Genomic DNA, 26,240 nt, shown 5'->3' on the forward strand with positions numbered 1-26,240 from the left:
TGTCTATAAAATGATAATGATAAGGTAAGCTCTATAAACTTAATGCCCAAAACATGGAAGAGTTCAGTAAACAGCAGCTATTGATACTTCTTATTCAAGTTTATATGCTATTTTCTGACACCAAGTCATTTTCACTGAATATAAAAACTCTTTCCTAGATACCAAGTTCTCAAGTCCTTATAAATAACCATCAAAAGGGACCAAAAAAAAAGCATCTGCAGAACCCAATATAGAGAAAACACCAACATGATTCATGTGAAGATTTAAATGTATATATGGGTTTTTCAATTTTGTAAATTTTTACCTTTAAGGTGATGCTGTGTTAGCAGAGACTCAACATTGCAATGAGAAGGTTGTTTTGCCAACAACACACAAGTTTATTGTCAAAAACTTTGAGAGCAGCCATAAACATTATTAGGAGGTAAAGGATGCATTCTAAAACACTAGAAAAGCCAGAGAACATAGTATGTAAACACAAGCACAAAACAAAATAACACTAAAATACATAAAACAGGAAATTTAATATTTAGTTGTTTTTTTTTTTTTTTTTTTTGGTGGTACGTGGGCCTCTCACTGCCGCGGCCTCTCCCGTTGCGGAGCACAGGCTCCGGGCGCGCAAGTTCAGCGGCCATGGCTCACGGGCCCAGCTGCTCCGCGGCACGTGGGATTCCCCCAGACCGGGGCACGATCCCGCGTCCCCTGCATCGGCAGGCGGACTCTCAACCACTGCGCCACCAGGGAAGCCCTAATATTTAGTTTTTTAAAAATAGCAACGTCTGTGTATGTATATATTGTTGGGGGCTATCCTATGCATTTCGGATGTTTAGTAGCAGTTCCTGGCCTCTACCCACTAAGATGCCAGTAGCACCACACACCTTATCCCCTCAGTTGTGACAGTCAAAAGTGTCTCCAGACATTGCCAGATGTGTCCTGAGAGGCAAAATCATCCTTGGTTGAGAACAACCGAGGTAAACATAGGTTTGAATTCCAGCTCCAAGGCTATGGCTCTGTGAATTTGCCATAGTTTTTTTTAAACCTTAGTTTTTTTTTAATTTTTAAAGTAGAGATAATGAGATAATGTAACAGTGCTTTAGCTCCGCACCTGACACATAGAGTTCAGTAAATGATAACGTGATGCTAAAACCTGTTTTTTGTGTGTGCCACTCTGCCTTTCTATCCTCTAAAAGTGAAATGCCCCTTTGTAGCCTGTGGTCATCTAAGATCATTAAAAGGCATTGATGTAAGATCATAAAAAGGCATTGATCTTTCATGTGGGCAGTTAGCATAGACTTCAGGTTTGCTTTCTGCCTAGCTATGGGTTAGCTTTCTTCCTCTTGTGTTCTTGTTTGACTTGGGCAGAGTTGGGAGTACATTATTTCATTTGAGTCTCCTCCTGACGTAACATTGTTTATGGTGTTCTTTGCATATTCATAACCTCTTGAATTAGACCCAGCATGTTAAAGACTAGTTCAGGCTTATTGGAATCATACCTGTGGAAATTGGAAAGATAAGACTAAATCTTATTGTTGTTTATTGTTATTGTTGTTTTTGTTTTTTAACCCAGTTGACAGCCAATGAAAAATATTTATTTGTTCTTTAGTTTTATTTTATAAGTATGATTAAAAATATTAATAGCCTAGAATTGCTTTCATATACATTGTCATTTAAATTTTATTAAAATCCTAGGCAATGAAAAGAGAATAAAGGGAGGTTAGGAAAGGGAACTCTTGATATACTGTAAGTATATAGCAAGATACTGCAGTAAATACTTTTTATTATTATCTCATTTATTTCTTACAACGATATCTGCAAAGTAAGTAGAGTTATCCTGTTTTGTAGGTGAGCATATGGTGGTTCATTTGTCCAAGATCATATAGCTGCTAAATAAGTGACAGAACCACTAGAACCCAGGTTTTAAATTCCAAAACCCATCTTATTTTCATAATGCCATGCTACCTCCCCCAAATGAGGAGCATATTAGTCTGCCTTAACTTTCTTTGTAGACAATGTATCTTGACCTATCCTGTGGATCACAAGATCCACATAAATTGTAGGACGATGGAACTGTGATAAGCCATTTTTTCTGTTTCCAGTAGGCCCAAAGACCTTTCTTGCCTAGACCAACTTCTCTGGCCCTCTGTGGCCTACATCTTTGCTGTTCTCCTGGTCCAGTGTAGTTATATCTGGTTTATGGGAGTAAGGAAAGTTTTTAGGTTCCACCTTTTTTGGCTAAGTGAATAAACCTTATTTTTTGATTATGTGTATTATCTTAGCCTTTGTGATTTCATATTGCTCAAGAATGCAGAGAAGTTAAATCTTAAGCCATGAAGGGAATGTTTGGCAAGATTCAAGTAAAAGTAGACTTAAAAATTAAGAGGGCTTTATAGCAAATAAGAAAATAGTCTCAAAACTTTCCTGTTTGTTCTAATAGACTACTGAGTAAAAGATGGTTTTAAGTCTTTAGTTGCCTAAAACTACTGTCTTGGTGTGATTTGTATTTTTAGCTGAGAGAAGAAAAGTTACAAGAGGAGAAAACCTCTGAAGATCAAATCCACAGGCTGTTACCAGAGGATACAGAAATGGGAAAAAGGAAAATGGATGAACAGAAAAAAAGAGATGAGCCATTAGTACTGAAGACAAATCTAGAGCGTGTAAGTAGATCACCTTTTTGATGGACGCCTGCCTCAAAATCAGCAATTAGCCCAGGTGATGTGGATCTGAAAAACCTTTGTTGGTGAATAGTAACAGTCATTGACTGTGCTGCTTAAGAGTAGTGAAGAACTTAGCATTCAGGTGGAGAGCTGGAGAAAATGATTTGTGAATGGGACAATGAGACTTGTGTGGAAAGATTAAGGGGGAACAGTGGGGGAAAAAGGTGAGTGAGAGGAAAAACCTAGTATAGTTTACTACTTGTGGTAAGTTTTATACATATATTGTCATTTTGATTTATGAGTTGTTATTTGACATCTGAGTTCTGTATGTGTTATATCCTCAACTAGATTTCCTTATAGTTTGTATTTTACTTCCCTTTACTCTTTATAATGCCCCAAACAGCACAGTTCTATTTACAAAGTATGTCCTCAATATTAGATTACTTAGTTTAAACTTAACCTAATTATACTTCTAATGGGCCAAATCTTGCCTGAATTTTTTTTCATTACTTATTTACCAAGCAAATTACTGGAAAATGTTGTAAATGGTATATTTAACTAATACAAGAAAGCACTTTTGGAGGATCCACTGATTATGGTTCAAATGGATGATTACAATTGTTTTTTTTTCTTTAGTAATTCATATTGGATTAGACATCTTCTATTGATATATGTATATCTTAGCATACCTTTAGAGTCATATCTATTAAAATGTTTTGTGATTCAGGCTTGTTAGTATTTCAGGCTATATTTTTAATTAGGTGGATTTAATAAAACTTTACCATATATAAAGACAGACAACATACCAGAATAGAGGGAAAAAATATCTCTAGACCTGAAGTCTGCCTGTTAAACAGGTCCCAGCATTGTAACAGATTGTACGACTTTGGCCAGGTTACTTAATTTCTCTGTGCTTTAGGTTTACTCTTTGCAAAGGCATTTTTCCTGAACTTCAGAATTTGAGATTACTTAAGCTTTCTTGGATTGATAGTATTTGCTGACTGTCAATGTATATGTGGGGCTTTTTTACCCCAGTTATAATAATAATAATTGCTACTATTTAATTATTGTTAAAAACAATCATTTGCATTCCAACCTTCTAAAAGATTCAGTTTAACAAATATGAAATGCTTATGTACTCTCAATGCTCTGTTCATTGGGAACTACAGAAGGAAAAAGACTGCTTTTGGAGAGAATACAGTTTATCTAGGAAGGCAAGAATAAAATATATGATAGTCTTGTGCATATAGTATGTCTTCTGACTAATAGCCCCAACTGTTGTCTGTAGTCTCTAAAGACCGCAAACTCTGCCTCTTCACCCCAACAGGACTGTCCATTAGTGTCCTCAGGGAAAACAGCCCAGAAAGACATTTCTTTTTAGGACAAACCAATTTTGACAAAAAGAGCTTACTCTTTACTATGGTCCTTTTGATAGAAAGAACCTATTGTTTTTGGCCTTGCCAGATCTAGGTTTCCTCCAGGAAATGATCTCTAGTATTAATTCATAGCAAGGATGGGAAATTGCTCTAATTATTTTTTCTTTTGCCACTGTAATCTTTGAAGTAGAAATTAATTACATCAACCTAAAATTTAATCTTAAAAGGAATCAGGAAGTACAAATCCTGATTGGCAATGGCCAGTTTTGCAAAATTTCCTGTACATTGAATAAAATCAGATCTATGAACACTTTAAGTTTTAGATTTTTGTGATTTTACCTTTTTTCCGTTTGCTTTTATATTTTTGAGGACTTTTAAAATTTTACTTTAAATATGTCTTAAGAAATTTTGGTGTTGAACAAATAATTTCATTTAGTTTAGCCAAGGATGCATTCATATTGGGACTGAAAAGAAGCTCAAGTGGTCTCAGTGAAAAGCCAGCTGAAGGATTATATTTTATATAGAGAGTATTATGATTAGAGCTGGACTGATCATTTCACTGTCCTGCTCCAAAAACCTCAGTGGCTCCCCATTTCCTGTGGAATTAAATGAGAACTCTTCACCCCAACATTCAGGTCCTTAGTATTATTCTAGCTTATCTTTCCATTTTTGCTTACATTCGAGAACTCCAGGGAACAGAGCTGTTTGCTTTCCCCCAAATGTATAATCTATGCTTTCCCTCCTGAGAATCCTTGCTCTTGCGTTTCATCTCATTGAAATGCCACTGACCTTACCTGTTGAAAGGCTATTTATCTTTCCATGTCCAGTTCAAAAGCTGTCACCTTCCTGGAACCTATAGGGATTCCTCACTTTTTCTCCACTCCCATCATCCATTCTCTTCAAGTTTTCTCTCCTCACTTTGTAACTTTTATAGGACTTATTTCATTCTTCCTTACATTATGGTTATTTGTGTGTTTGTGTTTCTCTACTTAATTTGTAAGTTTGTTAAGTATAGGAAATGTGTCTTACTGTTTTTTAAATATCCCATAGTACCTTGCACATCACAAGTGTTTGATACGTGTTTATCAAGTTGAATCCAAATAGAGGAAGAAAAGTGCTTATTCTAGAAACAGTTATTTATTCAGAAAGAAAATAAAATAGGCACGATGTTTAATTTATTACGATTTGTTATGGTGTAGTTAATACCGACAGTAGTGCAAATTGTTGGAAAACAATTTGGTGTAACAATTATAGTCATACTAAAGATTATAAAGTTGAAAGTGAAAAACTGCTTGTCATCCCATAGCCTAGAGAAAACTCCTATAAACATTTTGGTGAATATTCTTCCAGACTTCACTTCTAAGTGTGTTTGTGTGTGTGTGTGTCTGTGTGTGTGTGTGTGTGTGTATAAAATGTACTGTTTTTCTTTTCAGAAAATGTAACCCAGTATACATACTGTTTTATAACCTTCTTTAATAAATTATAAGTCCTGGATGTCTTTCCATGTAAATAAAGAATCCCATATCATTATTTAGTGGTCTGCTAGTTATTCTTTACTGTAGAATTTATCCAGTTAATTAATCTGTTGATATTTTGCTGTCTTAAACCACTGCTGTGATGAAATCCACATGTCTCATTAGTTCCTTATAAATTACTAGAAGTGGAATGATCAGATCAAAGGGAGTGTACTTCTTAAGACTTTTTGGCACTTATTATTCAGTTGACCTCCAGGAAGTTTGTACTAAACTTTGAACTTTAAAGTTTGTATTAAACAGTAGTAAACAAATGTGCTAAACTAATTTCCTCGCACCCTTGCCAACCCTGGGTATTATCATTCTTTTAATTTTTTTTAGGCACAACGTTTAAAAAAATATCATTTTAGAGATTTCCATTTTAGGAATCGATAGTCCTGTATGCTTGTTTTTATCCAAAGTTGAAGGTGAGAGGTAAATATTTTCCTATCTTATGGCTGTAGGTTTCGTGAGGGTAGAAATATAGAGGGATTGGGGGTCAGGGTACCTTCTGTTTATATAATTATTTATTTATAATAATGTAAATTTATTTTCAACAATTAAAAGGAACCTGGCATATACCTATTATAATACCAGAGTTTTTTCTTAAAAGATTAATAGTATTAAAATTGATATAAATAAAATCTACCTTTTGTTGAGCACTTACTACTTGTGAGCTAATGCACCATGTGTGTTTAATGGTTTATCACAATATACGTAGTAGACAGATCATTTTTAATTTTATAGATGAGAAACTGAGGCTCAAAAAGGTAAAGCAATTAACCTATAGTGACAGTGATAGCTAAGTAATAGAGCGGGAATTTGAACATTGTTTTATTTGGTACCGAATTGATTATGCAGAAAGACCTAAAAAAAAATTGCCATTATTTATCCCGTTGAGTCTGTTGATGTCAAAACTTTTTCTTTCTTTCCAATAAATTTGGTAATGGGTTAGTGCTATTAAAGTTTCTCCAGTGAATAGTTTGTACAACAGGGTTCTTTAAGGAGGGATAGATACCCTACAGAATGGAAAAGCTTCTCTGTAAATTGTAATCCTTCAACTGTTTCTTAAAGGCTGTTGGAAACATAGCCTGTTGTATGAATGTGCCTATCAACCTAGAGAATAAAAGGCATTTAAGGAATACAGGGTACTCTGAGCCAAAAGACACCTTGCATGCCTCTGTCTACAACTCTAACTTTGATAGTCATTGAATCATTAGAAAACTGGTTAATCATTAGATTATTAGACATTTTTTGTTTACCTACTATATAATGGTATCAGAAGTTTTAAAGAAAAGGTGGTCACTTGCTCTCAAAGGGTCTGTTGTCTACAGCAGAAATCAGACTCCTAAATAAGAAGCTACAGTTCAGTGTGATTAGTTGCTCCCCCTATAAAGAAGACACTCATATTGAATCATGAGCAGATCCTCATATGTGTATGCAAAAGACACACGTAAAAGAAACTTTGAATGTAAATTTAAAGTCTCTCAAAAAGAGACTCTAAAATAAAATGAAGGTAAATGAATGAGTGTCAGCAAGATGGAAAAAGCTGATCTAAGGGTATTTGGAAGCGAAAGTGACATTTAAGATGCCTCTGAAAGGCCAGTGAGTATTTTATAGGCAGAGAATGCGGAAGGAGAATCTTAGGCAAAGGGACGAATAGCATGTGCAAAAGAATAGGAGTTTTGAAAGACTGATGGTACATGTGGAGAGTAGAAAGTAGTATGATTGCAGTAGAGCTCAAGGAGTTCCCTGTGTCGGAACTGGTGGGAGAAAAACTTAGAGGAAGATTGGATCTAGTTTCTGAAGGTTATTGGATCATGCTGAGGTATTTAGACTTTATCCTGAAGTCACCAACGGTTAAGCAGGGGAGTGATGGGATTCTGTCTGTGTGTTTGATAATATGGAGGGGGTTGGAGGGAAGAAAGACTGGAGAGAGCAAGACCCGTAAGTAGATTATTGCAGTAGTCAAGGCAGAAGATGATGAGAATCTAAGGAAAGGCAGTGACAATGAGTATTCATGAGAAGAGTTAGATCTGAAAGACATTGGAGTAGAATGGAGCAAAGTAGAAATAACGTGGAGGCAGTTTGGAGACAGATGCTCTGGATCACAGTACCAGCGTTATTAACTCTACAATCCTAGGCAGGTTAACTATTCTGAGCCTCAGTTTGCCATCTGTAAAAGGTAATAGTCCCTTCTTAGTGGGGTAGGTTAAAGAGTAGATGAAATAAAATATTTGGATGTGTTGGGGTACTCAAAACCTCTATACAATGTTATTATGACTTTGAAGAAAGGAAAGGAAAGAGTCATGGGTGACATTGAAGCTTCTAACTGGGTTGGTAGGGGGACTTAGAGAAGAGAAATATTGAGGTTGATTTTGGATATATTAAGTTTGAGCTGCATTTGGGATATCCAGATTGGGATCCCAAGAGGCAGTTGGAAACATAGATTGGAACTCAGAGAGAACATATAATAGAAAGAGAGATTTGAACAATAGCTTTGGGAGATTCCATGGGAACCCCAAATGGACAGTGTTGTCTCCCTTGTCTCCTGCCAGTGTCCTGCACGTCTCTCAGATTCAGAGAATGAAGAACCTTCTCGAGGCAAGATGATACAGACACACCGCTCGGCATTTGTTTCCAAGAACAACTCCTACTCCTTATCTTTCCTGGCAGGGTAAGAGACTGATACTGAATCCAGTCAGGGTTCTTTCATTTTGGGATATGAGACAAAAGAGACTGGGGGAGCTTTAAAGTGTTTGTTGTAGCTACTTTGGGGGAGGTGGGAGTGAGGGAAAATGGGGGAACTGGCTTTCAAATATGGGTTAGGAATAAGGGGCTGACCTGAAATTTTTAAAAAAAGTAAATTTTACCCATTTCGGGTATCCTCAGGGTAAGATTGTACTAATTGCTCTGCTGCAGAGTTGAACTTTCTTTTCTGGGAGGAAACAACAAAGCCTTCTTCAACAACCATTGATATTGAAGACAATATCCATGGATTTTCTTTGTGGACTTTTTTCCTCTTAATAGGAACTTGAGACCAGAGTTGATGTATTTTCAATGCCTGGAACTAAAATATATATTGATAGGTTTCAGGAGGGCAAACTAAAAAGTTTTTAAGACCTTTGTCAAGGCACTTCTTGTTCCTTTAGACTTTGCAGGCCCTGGGGAGGAAAGGAAGGAGGAATTGGATGAATGTTGGGTGATGGAAGAATAATGAAGGGCTTGGTGGAAGGAAGGAAAGAAGGATGGATAGATGGATGGATAGGTAGGTAGGTAGGTAGGTAGATAGATAGCAGGAGGGAAAGGAAGGGAAGAAGAAATGAAAGAAGGGAGGAAAGCTGGAAGGAATCATTTATTCAACAGGCAGGAGGTACTATGTGCCATGCCCTCTCTTTTAATATAAAAAGACACAGTCTTTACCCCATTTTGTTGTCTTTTTTGATTTAGAGCTGGCATTGCTCACCCTTACTTCTAGGGTTCTTCTCCTTCCCACAGCACTATGAAGTGTATCTCTCTTGCTGTTCCTATGGACATGTACCTGGACCCTTTATATCTTAAGGCTTTTTATTGCTACCCACTAATAAATATGACCAAAAAAATCTACCAAGTTTAAGAATGTTATAAAGTTCATACTATTGTGAACCCTGTTCTTTTTATATCTGAATCCTTTTGGTATATGTTCTGATTTTCCTGTTCTTTTTCTTTTTTAAATTTTATTGGAGTATAGTTGATTTACAATGTTGTGTTAGTTTCAGGTGTACAGAAAAGTGATTCAGTTATACATATACATATATTCATTCTTTTTCAGATTCTTTTCCCATATAGGTTATTACAGAATATTGAGCATTTGCTGTTATTTCTGTGAGTAAAATTCGCTAAACCTCTCCTCTTAAATGCCTCCCCTTCTCTGGGTGATGGTAACTCCTTCCAGGAAGGCCCTTTCCTAAACAGTTTATTCACTCATTTGACATTTGTTGAATGGCCACTGGATTGTAGCCACTGTAGCTTGACTGATGAAATGAGAACCCAATGCGTAAGATGTAAGCCAGTGTACTTAACCTTTTATGGTGATGATGAAACTCTTGCTTTATGCATATGAGCTTGAACTATAGATGCCCTGTAAAGTTAAAAATTTCAAGATTGCTTGACTAAGAATCGTCAGCTTCTGAATGTGTATGTGGATTTTTCCCCATTTATAGTGGGTGTATCTTAATGTTTATTAGAGGGATCTACTGAAAAGAGAAGATCATATTAATTCCAATCAAGTCACCATAAATATCCCCTGAAACAAATAAATGTTGCTTTAGGCAGTCTGTGATTAGTTAGTTAATATCTCTTCATTTGAAATTACTTGGGAAAAAGGAAAATTTTATTAAAACCCAAATATGATGCCAAGGCCAAATTGCCCCAGTTAATTGGAGTGGATACTGGATAGGTGAACTACTTATTACCAATTCCAGTCTCTACCCCTGTAATTCATTCTTTTAAAGTGGGTAGAAGGTTAATATGTTGTTACTTAGAAATGCCTACCAAGGAACTTAGAAAATTCTTCTCTAAGGGGCAAAATGTAAAGTCTATACAGAGGGGTGTGCTTTTGATTATGTGTGGCTCTGGAATATGTGTGGTATATCTTCTTTTCCTGCTCCTTGGCCCATCCTTGCCCTTAGTATGTATCGTTGAGTCACAATGGGATTAATTTATAAGAAAATATTTACTTAACATGTTATTGTTAAGAAATGTTGCAATGAGTATTATACATATATGGATTTCAGCATTTATTTTTTCCAAATATCCAAGGTTGTGGGCTGAGTTCAGTTATTAGTACAGTTTTTTAAAAAATTAATTGGATTTGGTTGGTAGGGTTATCTTTTTAGGAAATAGTTTGCTGATGTCATGGAAACTTTAGGTTGGAAAATTTATTATGGTAATACTGTGAATTGCATCTCTTATTTAGTCAACATGTTTTACTTCTTAGTTAAGAAAATATTAAGTTTCAATTCTAAATGATATTTAGGAAAACAATATGAAGTTGTTAGTGCTGACAATGAGATGAGGCATATGGATATATTAAAAAAGAATTAGCATGGTGATGGTTGCATAGCGATGTGCCTGTAAACTTAAAATGGTTAAAATGGTAACTTTCATGTTATATATATTTTACCACAAGAAGAAAAGAATTAGCATTGTTAACAGTTTTGGGATATTTCAAATGCATTTTTTTCTGTCTGTTAAGCAATAACAGAAGAATAGGTTTTTCTCTGCAAGTTTGTTTCCTAAAGAGAGTTCATCTGTAAAAGCTTTAAAGTTTTTTACATCTGTATTTAAATCAAATTAATCTGCATTTATTTTACTTATCTACTTTATAAACTTTTCTTTCTTAAGCCCAAAAGCATGGAGTTAAGAGTGAGTAGTCCTGATAGGATGGTTATTTTGGAAGGAATCCATCAATAGATTCTGGCTGAGTCTTGCCAGTAGCTCAATCTATTTTCATTTGAAACATTCAAAGCAAAGAATGTTTTGCAGCACTATTAATAAAGTTCTATAGCCCTTTGAAAATGAAACTTCTTCCAAATAGGCAGATAGAGTAATAGTTAACCCAAGGTCATTTCTAAGTAAATTATAAAATATATGTGAATTGAAAAGAATTAACTTGAACCATAAGATATATAATTATAAAGTTAGGCTTTTATTTTAAATATCTGAAAAACTGGTTTGTTTATTTGTTTACATTTATTTCCCCTCATTCCTCATGCCCTCTTCACCACTAGAAGAATCAAACAAAAAACGTGGTTGCAAGTTATTCTAAAAACTCAGTCTGGAAAAACTTTCTCTGTTGAGCTAGTGTCTTTTCTAAGAGCTACACGTTCAGTTGTGTTTTCCTCTTTGCTTTGGCTGTCAGGAAGTTTAGAATTAAGACAGAGTTTTCAATTCAGTCATCATGACCTTCCAACATGGCATATAATTAAAGAAATAATTTTCGGCATACTCTTCTAATATTTATTACTTAATGTGGTCTTTATTAACGCTCATTCTTTATGTATTTTTACTGTAAGTCACTTAAAATTCTTCTTGGGCATAGGGTATAACCATAAAAAGAAATATAATCAAACCCTCTATCCTCCTTCCAGTTTAAAAAATAAAGAAAAGAAGGCGATGCAGTAATGCCTGTACTGCCATTCTGTACAAAACTGTATCTTAAGTAAACGGTGCCTAGTGAGATTACTGGCATATGATAAGCCTTCAGTGAGTATAGCTGCTGCTATTTTGTTATCTTCTTTTAGAACTCTTAGAACTGAAAAGGATCTTAAATATTGTTTTATCTAATTCCTTTGTTTTATGGGTGAGAAGACTAAAGCTCAGCGAGAGACCATGGCTTGCCAAATCTTAGACTGCTAGAGTAGTAGGACAATGAGTTAGAACTGAGATTTCTTGGCTCTTTCCACTATACCCTTTTGTCCCCCATGACTTTCTTATAGATCACTATGCTGCCTCTGCCCATTTTCCCACTAGGCTTTAAATCCTTTGCAAGCAGGGACAAAAGTCTTGTTGACCATTGTATTCACAGTACTTAGTACAGTGCCTGGCACATAATAGAGGCTCAATAAATACTTGTGGAATGTTTAATGAGATAGGTCTTGGTGCCCTTGGGTAGGTTAAAGGGGGCTTTTTCAGAATTGTCAAACTTGCAGAGTCTGTAGGAGGGAGGACTCTGGGAGCTGTGGAGGAAACAGATTGGCTGGTGGCTGTTGTTTAGACTAGATTCCATAGGATTAATATGGGATTTAGGGGGAGTCTAATGACCACATTGATAAAGCTTTTATACTATAAAGTTGTCTTTAGCTCTTTAATACATTAACAGTAGCTTATGAGGATCCTTTTTATATATTCTGTAAAAGAAAAATCTGTGTTACACTGAGTAATAATTAAGCCTTAATTAAGTAGAAATTAACTACATTATATTGTTTTCTAATGTCCAAATACTTTAAGCCTGGGTCTGTGGTTCAGAGTCGGGTGCAGCAAAAGAGACCTGAAGTGTCTATGCTTCCTCTAAGGTGTGTGTGTAAGGAGAGATAGAGACAGAGACTGACTGCAGACTCAGTCATATTAACTGCATGCCCAGCCAGTGTTGGAGTGAATTAAAATATGCATACTTGTTCCTCTTTTTTAAAATGAACGAATGAAAATATAGATGCTTTCAGCGGACAGATACCAGACACATAAATGATGTGATACTGGAGGACTAGCTTTATTATTTTTTAATTATTTTATTTTTGGCTGTGTTGGGTTTTCGTTGCTGTGCACGGGCTTTCTCTAGTTGCAGCGAGCGGGGGCTACTCTTCCTTGTGGCGCATGGACTTCTCATCGCGGTGGCTTCTCCTGTTGCAGAGCGTGGGCTCTAGGCACGCAGGCTTCAGTAATTGTGGCTCGCGGGCTCTAGAGCACAGGCTCAGTAGTTGTGGCACGCAGGCTTAGTTGCTTCGCGGCATGTGCGATCTTACTGGACCAGGGCTTGAACCTGCGTTTCCTGCATTGGCAGGCAGATTCTGAACCGCTGCACCACCAGGGAAGCCCTGGAGGGCTAGCTTTAGAATTGATGAAAGGAGGCAAACCAGAGAGATGAGGGTGGAGAAGCCAGTCTAGGGAGTTTTAGGGAATTAGTGGTGTGAGCTTGAGTAAAATCAGTTGACCTCCTTCTGTATCATTTATGTAAAATGCAAGTTGTTATGCCCTACCTATTGCTGGGCAGGGGATTTCCCTGAATGATTTCTTAAGACTCTTTTCGCCTCTAAAACTGAAGTGTCTAGAAGTGGCTTAGAGCAGGGTTTTAAAAGGTGGAGGAAATGTGACCAGGGCATGAAAAGGAAAGGGTAAGGGGCAGTTAGTGAGTTCTGTAAAAATCTCAGGATTAGACTTAGCAAGTTATGTGTGGGGAATAGTCCAAACAGTAACCACGAGGGAAAGGAGACTATGAGAGAAAAATGAGGTAGTGATTTAAAAGAAACCACAAGGCTTGATGATGGCCTGGGGCAGGTCGTGTGTGTGCATGTGTGTGTGTGTGTGAGCGTGTGTGTGTGTGTGTGTGTGTGTGTGTGTGTGTGTGTGTGTGTTGGGGGAGGGATAAAAGAATAGAAGCAAATCAAGTGGATGAGCTGGTTAAGAGGACAAATCTTATTAAGAGTATGGAGTATGGATGGAAAAGGAAGATAGCTTAAGGAGAAATGATGTGGAATTTAAGGAGCAGGTTTTAGAGGTGTCAGTAATCTCTCTGCCATACTAAAGCAGGAATATACTGGTGGTTTTCAGAGGGGTCTGGCAGGATGGTGAAGGGTAGCATCAGGGAACTAGCTTTTTCCCAGGGCTTCCTGCCATGTTCAGTACTTTACATACCTCATTTCCTTTAGTTCTTACATTAATCCTATAAGATTTATAACATTCTCATTTTTCAGCTGAGGAGAATGCAGTTCAAAGAGGTTAAGTAACTCACCCCAGAACTTCTCACCTGAGTAGGGTGACAGAGATGGAATTGGAACTCAGGTCTCTCTTGACTCCAAACCTATGCTCTTTCTAGCAAACCATTGTCAGAACCCTGTGACAGAAGGCTCTGTGCTTAAGCTCTTTGTCTTGAAATGATCTACCTTTACAGCAGAAAGCTTCCTTCTTTCTGTTTGTTTAAATAATTTATACCCTGTCTTGTTCTAAAATAATACAAGATTGTACAGAGGTGGGTAAGAAGCTGTCCAGTTATCCTCTTGTTTGAGGGGACTCAAATCCTTTTGCATTACTCTAGGCCTTTTGAAATACAGCTGTGGAAACAATGTTCCTATCCATCAGCAAACAAATACTAGTGCATGTCCAGAATAGGCAAATATGTAGAGACAGAAAGTAGATAAGTGGTTGCTTAGGGCTGGAGGAGAAGGCAGGGTTTAGGAGTAAGAGCTAAAGGGTATGAGGTTTCTTTATGAGGTGATGGAAACGTTTTAAAATTGTGATGGTTAAATAACTCTGTGAATATACTAAAAACCATTAAATTTTACACTTTAAAAAAAGAAAGAGGGACTTCCCTGGTGGCACAGTGGTTAAGAATCCGCCAGCCAATGCAGCGGACATGGGTTCGAGCCCTGGTCCGGGAAGATCCCACATGCCGTGGAGTAACTAAGCCTGTGCGCCACAACTACTGAGCCTGTGCTCTAGAGCCCGTGAGCCACAAGTACTGAAGCCCGTGTGCCACAACTACTGAAGCCCGCCCGCCTAGAGCCCGTGATCTGCAACAAGAGAAGTCACCGCAATAAGAAGCCCGTGCACCGAAACGAAGACCCAATGCAGCCATAAATAAATAAATAAATAAATAAGTAAGTTAGTTAGTTAGTTAGTAAAAAAAAAAAAAAAAAGAAAGAATGCTAGTATACACAAGGCAGATAACCCAACAATAAATATACAAGGGAAGGATTGTAACAAAATCTTACCCATTTCTGGGTGCGTGGCAGCTACAGCTAGGCCTAAGGAAGCTGCTGCTTTTATTCAAGTATGTGTGTGGGGGTGGGAGGCCTCACACACCCAGGCTAGGGGCTGGGAGGAGGATCCTCTCTGACCTTCAGCCTCTTGGTGGAACTCAGCTCTGCCAGACCTGAGAGTTTGATTAAAAAACTAATGTGGTATGGGTATGTGAGAGACAGAGAGAGTGATGAGTGAGCAGTTAATAACATGAGCTGTCTAATGTTTTATATCATGTAATACCATTTGAAAACCCTTTAAGCAGTGCTTTATAAGCATTAAATCTTCTGGCTTTCCAGCTGCATGTTTATACTGGCTGCTCCTCCTTTTCTTTGTTTGTAAGTCAGATGCATTGTGGTTGTGGGTATTTTTAGCTTAACTAGAAATCCCAGAAACCATCTGGTCCCTTGGCAGTGGAAATTTTAAGCTAGTTGCCTTTCAGACAATGCTGCTGTCTCTTGTTTATGACTTCATTATGTGTTTGGAAGAGAGAACTTCTCTAGACGTGCTGGGTCTATTCTGTGGCAGGGTAGAGTAGAATGTAATATCAGTATGCTGTGGTAGAAAGAGCACAGGCCTTAGAGTCTTGGAGATACAGGTTTAAACTTTGGCTTCAGCTATGTGACCTGGAAAAATCACTTCCTTCAGTTCTTTGTCTGTAAATTGAAGATGCTGATTTATAGGGTTTCTATATGGATTAAATGAGGTACAGTATATTTAAAACACACAATGCCTGACAGATAATAGAGTCCTAATAAATGATGAAGTTTTCTTTCCTTTCCTTAAGAATGTCGTAGGCATTTCTGTATATATTTTTATTCACTTATAAGAAATTTATTGAATATATCCACTATGTGCCAGGCACTGTGTGAGGGTTTAGGAATATAGAAATGGATGTGCACAAAGATGGGAGGAGTAGTTACTTCCTCTATTTTTTAGCAAAGGTATTGTTTGAGCTCTTAAATCTTAGGAACATTATCAAGTTTACTGCTGATGATTCTCAGCCAGCATTGAAGTCTCTTAACCTGACCAAATACTACAATAATAATATCTATATATTATATTGATGGTTTACACGATATTTTCACATTCATGATTTTTGTGACTCTTCATGTGACAATAACAACATTGGGGGAATATAGTTATATAGGAACGAAGTTTATGTATGCTATTGAAATTGAGTTGGTATTAATTTGAAATATATTGTTTTCAATTACGATGTTAATTGTAATTCCCCAGGGCAACCACTAAGAAAATAACTAAAACATACATAGTTAAAGAAATAAGAAGGAAATCAAAATGGTACAGTAGGAGATATCTAACACAAAAGAAGGCGTTAATGTAGACATTGTGGAACAAAAAGGTACAAGACATATAGAAAATAAATAGAAAAATTGCAGAAGTCCTTCCTTATCAGTAATTACATTAAATGTAAATGAATTAAACTCTCCAATTAAAAGGCAGAGATTGGCAGAATGGATTTAAAAACAGTATAGTCCAAATATATGATGAGACTCACTTTAGATCCAGGGACAGAAGTAGGTTGAAAGTGAAAAATGTAAACAGTGACCAAAAGAGAACTAGAATAGCTATACAATATGAGACAACGTAGACTTTATTATTACAAGAGACAAAGAGAGGCATTGTATAATTCTAAAAGGGTCAGTCCGCAAAGAAGATATAACAGCTGTAAACACATGTACACCTAATTATGGGTCCATAAGATATGTGAAGCAAAAACTGACAAAATTAAGGGGAATAATAGACATTTTAATATTAATAGTTGGAGACTTTAACACCCACTTTCAATGATGGGTAGACTATACAGATGAAAGATAAACAAAGGATATAGAAGACTTGAATAATACTGTGTACCTGGCTAGAGACAAAATACCTAACTGATTCAAGAAGAAATTGAAAATCTGAATAGACCTATAACAAGTGAAAAGGTTGAACCAGTAATCAAAAAACATCTGGCAAAGAAAAGCCCAGGACCAGATGGCTTCACTGGTGTAACTACCAAACATTTAAAAAAGAATCAACATGAATGTTTCTCAAACTCTTTCAAAAATTAGAAGAGGAGTGAATACTTCCCGATTCATTCATTCTTTGAAGCCAGTATTACCCTGATACCAAAGCCATATGCAGACATCACAAGAAAAGAAAACTACAGGCCAATATCCTTTATGAATCTATATTCCAGCACACCATTGGAGGAAAAAAAGTATAAGCTTTGATACATTAGAGAGGGTAAGAGAAACACTTTGACTTAACCTGCATCACCCCTACCCCAGGGAAGCAGAACTCAGGTTCAGGAGAGATTTTCCTGGCTGGTGATTGCCCCTGTGGGAGAAAGTAAGAGAGTGTGAGTGAACACCTGGCTTCTCCAACTTTATAGGAAGCCCATTTCTCTCCTGCCTCAACCAGAGTATTGAATTATGATCTACAGACCTAGGGGAAGGAAGAGTCTGGGAAAGCAGCAGATAGGGCTCTCAGAGGGCATTAAAGGGATGAGGATCTTACTAACTACATTACAGACTCCACCTACAAGTCACTGGGGAAGCCTCACCTATGGATCCTCCCAACTGGCCCATGGGCACTCCCATCGCTCCACATGCCTCATTCACACATGCTTCCACTCTGTGGCCAGTTCCCTGTGCATGCTCCCAGTGGCAGTGAGCGAGTTTTGGCATATGGCCAGTAAGCATGTGTAGAAAGCCAGCTAGAATCTGTGGGCAAGGGAGAGACCATAAATGAGCTTTACTGCCACCCTTGGGAAAACAAAATGGAGGCTGTCAGCTTTCGGCCGGGTATGTTGGAGGATCAAGAGAAGGCATACAAGCTTGAGAATTTTGCCACAGAGGGAGAAAGCAAGGAGCTGGTGTATCCATAGAAGATCTGAGAAAATACCAGCATCCCTACCAGAGCTGTTGGAAGGTTTTTCTCTCCTGAAGGCAGTTAGTAAAGTTCGGAGGAGGTGACTGCTACTTCAATGTGAGGACAGCAATGCAAAATGTCAAGGAACATGAAAAATCAAGGAAACATGACAGCATCAAAAGATCACAACAGTCTTCCAGTATTGGATCCCAAAAAACATGGAGGTCTGTGATTTATCCAACAAAGACTTCAAATTAGCTGTTTTAAGGAAGCTCAGTGAGCTACAAGATATGGGGATATATGTATATGTATAGCTGATTCTCTTTGTTGTACAGTAGAAACTAACACAACACTGTAAAGCAATTATACTCCAATAAAGATGTAAAAATAAATAAATTAATTAATAAGAGCTGAGAACGTCCCAAATCTGGGGAGAGATTTGGATATCTAAGTTTGTGAAGCTCATAGGTCACCAAACAAACTCAACTTAAAGCCATTCTCTCCAAGACACTGTATTATCAGGCCGCCCAAGATGGCTGTTCTCTTGCTCTCTGTACATCCCCTGCTCAACTAGTCCCTGCTTCACCTACACCCTACTCACATAACTGACCTTCCCTCTTAATCATAGAGCCTAATCAGTAAATGCCTATATACTTGTACCCCCTCCCCCCTCCCCATCTAGTGATTGTTCTAATCTTTAGATCAGAACATCTCCACCATGATAGCTTATCAAAGGGGCAGTAAGGGGCGTGCTCCTCTGCTCGTGCCCTGGTAACTGATGAGCCAACCTGACATCAATTCCCCCTATAACTGGTAACCTTCCTCTCCCCCTGGTAGTGAAGACCACTGCCATGTCTTGCCCACTGTCTGCTGCACACAGTGGAGTGTCACTCCAGGACCTTGCTTCAGACATGTGAGATCCCTGTTTAATCCCATTAAACTATTGATGTCTCTGTTGCTTACTCTGGGCTCTTTCTTCCATCTTGAGGCTGGGCAAGTACAGGGCTTACAGGCATACAAGGTATGGCTCAACAGACACATTATGATAAAACTGTCAAATATAAAAGACAAAGTGAGCATCTTAAAAGCAGCAAGAGAAAAGGATTATAACTTACAGGGGAACTCACATAAGGCTATCAGTAGAATTCTCAACAGAAACGATACAGTCCAGAGGAGTAGGATGATATATTCAGAGCACTGAAAGGAAAAAAAAAAAAACCTGCCAGCCGAAATACTCTATCTAGTAAAGTTGTACTTCATATATGAAGGAGAGGTAAAGACTTTCCCAGACACACAAAAGCTGAGGGAGTTCATCACCACTAGACCTGCCTTACAAGAAATGCTGAAAGGAGTTCTTCAGGCTGAAACAAAATTATACTAATTAGTAACATGAAAAGATATGAAAATATAAAACACTCTGGTAAAGGTAAGTATATAGTCAAATTAAGAATACTTTAATAATGTTAACAAGGTGATATGTTAACCACTTAACTCTAGTATAAATGTTAAAAGGACAAGAATATTAAAAATGATAGCTAAACTAATTTGTTAATGACGACACAATATAAAAAGACATCAAGTGTTTTGTGACATTAGAAACAAAATGGAGGAGAGTAAAAGGGTAAAGTTTTGTATGCAATCGAAGTTAAGTTGTTATCAAGCATAAAATAGACTCTTATATCTATAAGATGTTTTATGTAAGCCTCATGATAGCCAAAAAGCAAAAACCTACAGTGGATTCACATAAAATAAAAAGGGAATCAAAGCATACCTCTATAGAAAATCACCAATTCACAAAGGAAGGCCACAAGAGAGGGATTAAGGCACAAGAGAACTACAAAACAGCTAGGAAACAATGACTAAGATGGCATTAGTAAATCCTTACTTATCAATAATCACTCTAAATGTAAATGGATTAAATTCTCCTCCAATCAAAAGTCATAGAGTGGACTTGCACAAGCCTCTTAGATAGCCTCATCCACCAGAGGGCAGACAGCAGAAGCAAGAAGAACTACAGTCCTGCAGCCTGTGGAACAAACACCACATTCACAGAAAGATAGACAAGATGAAAATGCAGAGGGCTATGTACCAGCTGAAGGAACAAGATAAAACCCCAGAAAAAAAACTAAATGAAATGGAGATAGGCAACCTTCCAGAAAAACAGTTCAGAATAATGATAGTGAAGATGATCCAGGACGTCGGAAAAAGAATGGAGGCAAAGATTGAGAAGATGCAAGAAATGTTTAAAAAAGACCTAGAAGAATTAAAGAACAAACAGATGAACAATACAATAACTACACTAGAAAACTACACTAGAAGGAATCAATAGCAGAATAACTGAGGCAGAAGAAAGGATAAGTGACCTGGCAGACAGAATAGTGGAATTCACTGCTGCGGAACAGAATAAAGAAAAAATTTATTCTGTGGAACAGAATAAAGAAAAAAGAATGAAAAGAAATGAAGACAGCCTAAGAGACCTCTAGGACAACATTAAACGCAACAACATTCGCATTATAGGGGTCCCAGAAGGAGAAGAGAGAGAGAAAGGACCCGAGAAAATATTTGAAGAGGTTATAGTCGAAAACTTCCCTAACATGGGAAAGGAAATAGCCACCCAAGTCCAGGAAGTGCAGAGAGTCCCATACAGGATAAACCCAAGGAGAAACATGCCAAGACACATAGCAATCAAATTGGCAAAAATTAAAGACAAATTATTCAAAGCAGCAAAGGAAAAATGACAAATAACATACAAGGGAACTCCCATAAGGTTAACAGCTGATTTCTCAGCAGAAACTCTACAAGCCAGAAGGGAGTGGCTTGATATACTTAAAGTGATGAAAAGGAAGAACCTACAACCAAGATTACTCTACCCAGCAAGGATCTCATTCAGATTTGATGGAGAAATCAAAAGCTTTACAGACAAGCAAAAGCTAAGAGAATTGAGCAACTCCGAACCAGCTCTACAACAAATGCTAAAGAAACTTCTCTAAGTGGGAAACACAAGAGAAGAAAAGAACCTATAAAAATAAACCCAAAACAATTAAGAAAATGGTCATAGGAACATACATATCAAAAATTACCTTAAACGTGAATGGATTAAATGTTCCAACCAAAAGACAGAGATTGCTGAATGGTTACAAAAACAAGACCCATATATTTGCTGTCTACAAGAGACCCACTTCAGACATAGGGACACATACAGACTGAAAGTGAGGGGATGGAAAAAGATATTCCATGCAAATGGAAATCAAAAGAAAGATGGAGTAGCAATACTCATATCAGATAAAATAGACTTTAAAATAAAGAATGTTACAAGAGACAAGGAAGGACACTACATAATGATCAAGGGATCAATCCAAGAAGAAGATATAACAATTATAAATATATATGCACCCAACCTAGGAGCACCTCAATACATAAGGCAACTGCTAACAGCTCTAAAAGAGGAAATTGACAGTAACACAATAATAGTGGGGGACTTTAACACCTCACTTACACCATTGGACATATAATCCAAAATGAAGATAAATAGGCAACAGAAGCTTTAAATGACACAATAGACCAGATAGATTTAATTGATGTTCATAGGACATTCGATCCCAAAACAGCAGATTACACTTTCTTCTCAAGTGCGCACAGAACATTCTCCAGGATAGATCACGTCTTGGGTCACAGATCAAGCCACAGTAAATTTAAGAAAATTGAAATCATATCAAGTATCTTTTCTGACCACAATGGTATGGGATTAGAAATGAATTACAGGGGAAAAAAAGGTAAAAAACACAAACACATGGAGGCTAAACAATACGTTACTAAATAACCAGGATATCAATGAAGAAATCAAAGAGGAAATCAAAACATACCTAGAGACAAATGACAATGAAAACACGACAATCCAAAACCTATGGGATGCAGCAAAAGCAGTTCTAAGAGGGAAGTTTATAGCTATACAACCCTACCTCAAGAAACAAGAAAAATCTCAAATAAACACTCTAACCTTACACCTAAAGGACCTAGAGAAAGAAGAACAAACAAAACCCAAAGTTAGCAGAAGGAAAGAAATTATAAAGATCAGAGCAGAAATAAATGAAATAGAAACAAAGAAAACAATAGCAAAGATCAATACAACTAAAAGCTAGTTCTTTGAGAAGATAAACAAAATGAATAAAACATTAGCCAGACTCATCAAGAAAAAGAGGGAGAGGACTCAAATTAATAAAATTAGAAATGAAAAGGGAGAAGTTACAACAGACACCACAGAAATACAAAGCATCCTAAGAGACTACTACAAGCAACTCTATGCCAATAAAATGGACAACCTGGAAGAAATGGACAAATTCTTAGAAAGGTATAACCTTCTAAGACTGAACGAGGAAGAAATAGGAAATATGAACAGACCAATCACAAGTAATGAAATTGAAACTGTGATTAAAAATCTTCCAACAAACAAAAGTCCAGGACCAGATGGCTTCAAAGGTGAATTCTATCAAACATTTAGAGAATAGCTAACACCCATCCTTCACAAACTCTTCCAAAAAACTGTGGAGGAAGGAACACTTCCAACTCATTCTATAAGGCCACCATCACCCTGATACCAAAACCAGACAAAGATACTACAAAAAAAAAAAAGAAAATTACAGACCAATATCACTGATTAATATAGATGCAAAAATCCTCAACAAAATGCTAGCAAACAGAATCCAACAACACATTAAAAGGATCATACACCATGGTCAAGTGGGATTTATCCCAGGGATGCAAGGATTCTTCAATATATGTAAATCAATCTGTGTGATAAACCATATTAACAAATTGAAGAACAAAAACCATATGATCATCTCAATAGATGCAGAAAAAGCTCTTGACAAAATTCAACACCCATTTATGATAAAAACTCCAGATAATGGGCATAGAGGGAACCTACCTCAACATAATAAAGGCCATATACGACAAACCCACAGCAAACATCATTCTCAATGGTCAAAAACTGAAAGCATTTCCTCTAAGATCAGGAACAAGACAAGGATGTCCACTCTCACCACTATTATTCAACGTAGTTTTGGAAGTCCTAACCACAGCAATCAGAGAAGAAAAAGAAATAAAAGGAATACAAATTGGAAAAGAAGAAGTAAAACTGTCACTGTTTGCAGATGACACGATACTATACATAGAGAATCCTAAAGAAGCCACCAGGAAACTACTAGAGCTAATCAGTGAATTTGGTAAAGTTTCAGGATACAAAATTAATGCACAGAAATCTCTTGCATTCCTATACACTAATGATGAAAAATCTGAACGAGAAATTCAGGAAACACTCCCATTTACCATTGCAACAAAGAGAATAAAATACCTAGGAATAGACCTACCTAGGGAGACAAAAGACCTGTATGCAGAAAAGTATAAGACACTGATGAAAGAAATTAAAGATGATACCAGCTGATGGAGAGATATACCATGTTCTTAGATTGGAAGAATCAATATTGTGAAAATGACTATACTGTCCAAAGCAATCTACAGATTCAATGCAATCCCTATCAAATTACCAATGGCATTTTTTACGGAACTAGAGCAAAAAAATCTTAAAATTTGTATGGAAACACAAAAGACCCCAAATAGCCAAAGCAGTCATGAGGGAAAAAAACGGAGCTGGAGGGATCAGACTCCCTGACTTCAGACTATACTACAAAGCTACAGTAATCAAGACAATATGGTACTGGCACAAAAACAGAAACATAGATCAATGGAACAGGATAGAAAGCCCAGAGATAAACCCACACACCTATGCTCAACTAATATGACAAAGGAGGCAAGGACATACAATGGAGAAAAGACAGTCTCTTCAATAAGTGGTTCTGGGAAAACTGGACAGCTTCATGTAAAAGAATGAAATTAGAACACTCACTAACACCATACACAAAAATAAACTCAGAATGGATTAGAGACCTAAATGTAAGACTGGATCCTATAAAATTCTTAGAGGAAAACATAGGAAGAACACTCTTTGACATAAATCCCAACAAGGTCTTTTTTGATCCATCTCCTAGAGAAATGGAAATAAAAACAGAAATAAACAAATGGGACCTAATGAAACTTCAAAGCTTTTGCACAGCAAAGGAAACCATAAACAAGACCAAAAGACAACCCTCAGAATGGGAGAAAATATTTGCAAATGAATCAATGGACAAAGGATTAATCTCCAAAATATATAAACAGCTCATGCACGTCAATATTAGAAAAACAAGCAACCCAATCCAAAAATGGGCAGAAGACCTAAGTAGACATTTCTCCAAAGAAGACATACAGTTGGCCAAGAAGCACATAAAAAGCTGCTCAACATCACTAATTATTAGAGAAATGCAAATCAAAACTACAATGAGGCATCACCTCACACCAGTTAGAATGGGCATCATCAGAAAATCTACAAACAACAAATGCTGGAGAGGGTGTGGAGAAAAGGGAACCCTCTTGCACTGTTGGTGGGTGTCAATTGATACAGCCACTATGGAGAACAGTATGGAGTTTCCTTAAAAAACGAAAAATTGAATTACCATATGATCCAGCAATCCCACTACTGGGCCTATACACAGAGAAAACTATAATTCAAAAAGACACATGCACCCTAATGTTCATTGCAGCACTATTTACAATAGCCAGGTCATGGAAGCAACCTAAATGCCCATTGACAGGCGAATGGATAAAGAAGATGTGGTACATATATACAATGGAATATTACTCAGCCATAAAAAAGAATGAAATTGGGTCATTTGTAGAGACGTGGATTGATATAGAGACTGTCATTCAGAGTGAAGTAAGCCAGAAAGAGAAAAACAAATATTGTATATTAGCACATATATGTGGAACCTAGAAAAATGGTACAGATGAACCAGTTTGCAGGGCAGAAATAGAAACACAGATGTAGAGAACAAACGTATGGACACCAAGGGGGGAAAGCGACGGGGGGTGGTGGGAGTGATGGTGTGATGAATTGGGCAATTGGGATTGACATATATACACTGATGTGTATAAAATTGATGACTAATAAGAACCTGCTGTATAAAAAAATAAATAAAATTCAAAAAACAAAAAAACCAAAAACTCAGAATAGTTATGAATACATTTAACCAAGGAGGTGCAAGACACGTACACTAAAAACTAGAAAACGTTGAAAGAAATTAAAAACTTTAAGAAATGAAAAGATTTTCTGTGCTCATGGATTAGAAGACTTAATATTGTTAATATGGCAATACTTCCCAATTTGTTTTTTACACATTCATTACAATACGTATTTAAATTGCAATCTCTTTTTTCACAGAAATGAATAAGCTGACCCTGAAATTCACATATGGAATTGCAAAGGATCCCAAATAGCTAAAACAATCCTGAAAAAGAACAAAGGTGGAGGACTCACACTTCCTGATTTCAAAACTTACTGCAAAGCTACAGAAAACAATAATATGGTTCTGAAATAAGGAAAGATATATCAATCAGTGGAATAGAATTGAGAGTCCAGAAATAAACCCATACATCTATGGTCAGTTGATTGTCAGTAATGGTGCCAAGACCATTCAGTGGAGGAAAGAAGAGTCTCTTCACATATGGTGCTGAGACTACTTGATATCCACATGCTAAAGAATGAAGTTGGACTCCAACTTCACACCATGTACAAAAATTGAATCAAACTGGTTTAGATACCTAATTGTAAGAGATAAAACTATGAAACTTCTAAAAGAAAACACTTGAAGAGTTTAGTTGTATAATTACTGCTCTCTAAAGCCCCTTTGTGGTATGTTGTGGTGAACTTCAGTGACTGGATGCTTCTGTAGGTCAAAATTATCTTTTCATCAACCTGTCTCAAGTGCTTTGCACAGAGTTGGTGCTCAGTATAGTCTGCTAATCAAATGAATGGAAGAGACAGTGATGGTTTCAGCCATACTGAGGTTTACCCAAAAGATTTTAGATTGTCAGAAACTATTTAGGTGTCCTTGTTCTGTGCTTGAGTGCTGCAAGTGTGAGTTTCTTCCCTGGGCCTTTTCTTTCACCAAAACAGAGTTTAGAGGGCATGTTAAGAAGTTCTCCCCAGCAACAAGTAGTTGTCGTTTGTACATCAGATAACTTGGGCATGTCGCCAGTGTCTTTAAATTTGACTGTTATTGCTGACAAAATGGATGCATAGCCTGTTTTTTAAAAAGTATATACATTGGGCTTCTCTGGTGGCTCAGTGGTTGAGAGTCCGCCTGCCGATGCAGGGGACGCGGGTTCGTGCCCTGGTCTGGGAAGATCCAACATGCCGCAGAGCGGCTGGGCCCGTGAGCCATGGCCGCTGAGCCTGC

The 26,240-nt window shown here is 37.2% G+C and overlaps 1 protein-coding gene across 1 annotated transcript in view; it reads left to right on the forward strand.

Annotated features, from left to right (window-relative positions):
* RNF169 (ring finger protein 169) overlaps positions 1 to 26,240 on the forward strand; it is an 83,857-nt gene that overhangs the window by 52,445 nt on the left and 5,172 nt on the right. The window contains exons 3-4 of the mRNA XM_060160025.1: positions 2,505 to 2,651; positions 8,097 to 8,215. Of these exons, the coding sequence (XP_060016008.1) occupies positions 2,505 to 2,651; positions 8,097 to 8,215 (266 nt within the window). The remainder of the gene's footprint in view (positions 1 to 2,504; positions 2,652 to 8,096; positions 8,216 to 26,240) is intronic.

The sequence above is a fragment of the Lagenorhynchus albirostris genome, chromosome 9 (genome assembly GCF_949774975.1).
Source record: "Lagenorhynchus albirostris chromosome 9, mLagAlb1.1, whole genome shotgun sequence".
Lineage (NCBI taxonomy): Eukaryota > Metazoa > Chordata > Mammalia > Artiodactyla > Delphinidae > Lagenorhynchus > Lagenorhynchus albirostris.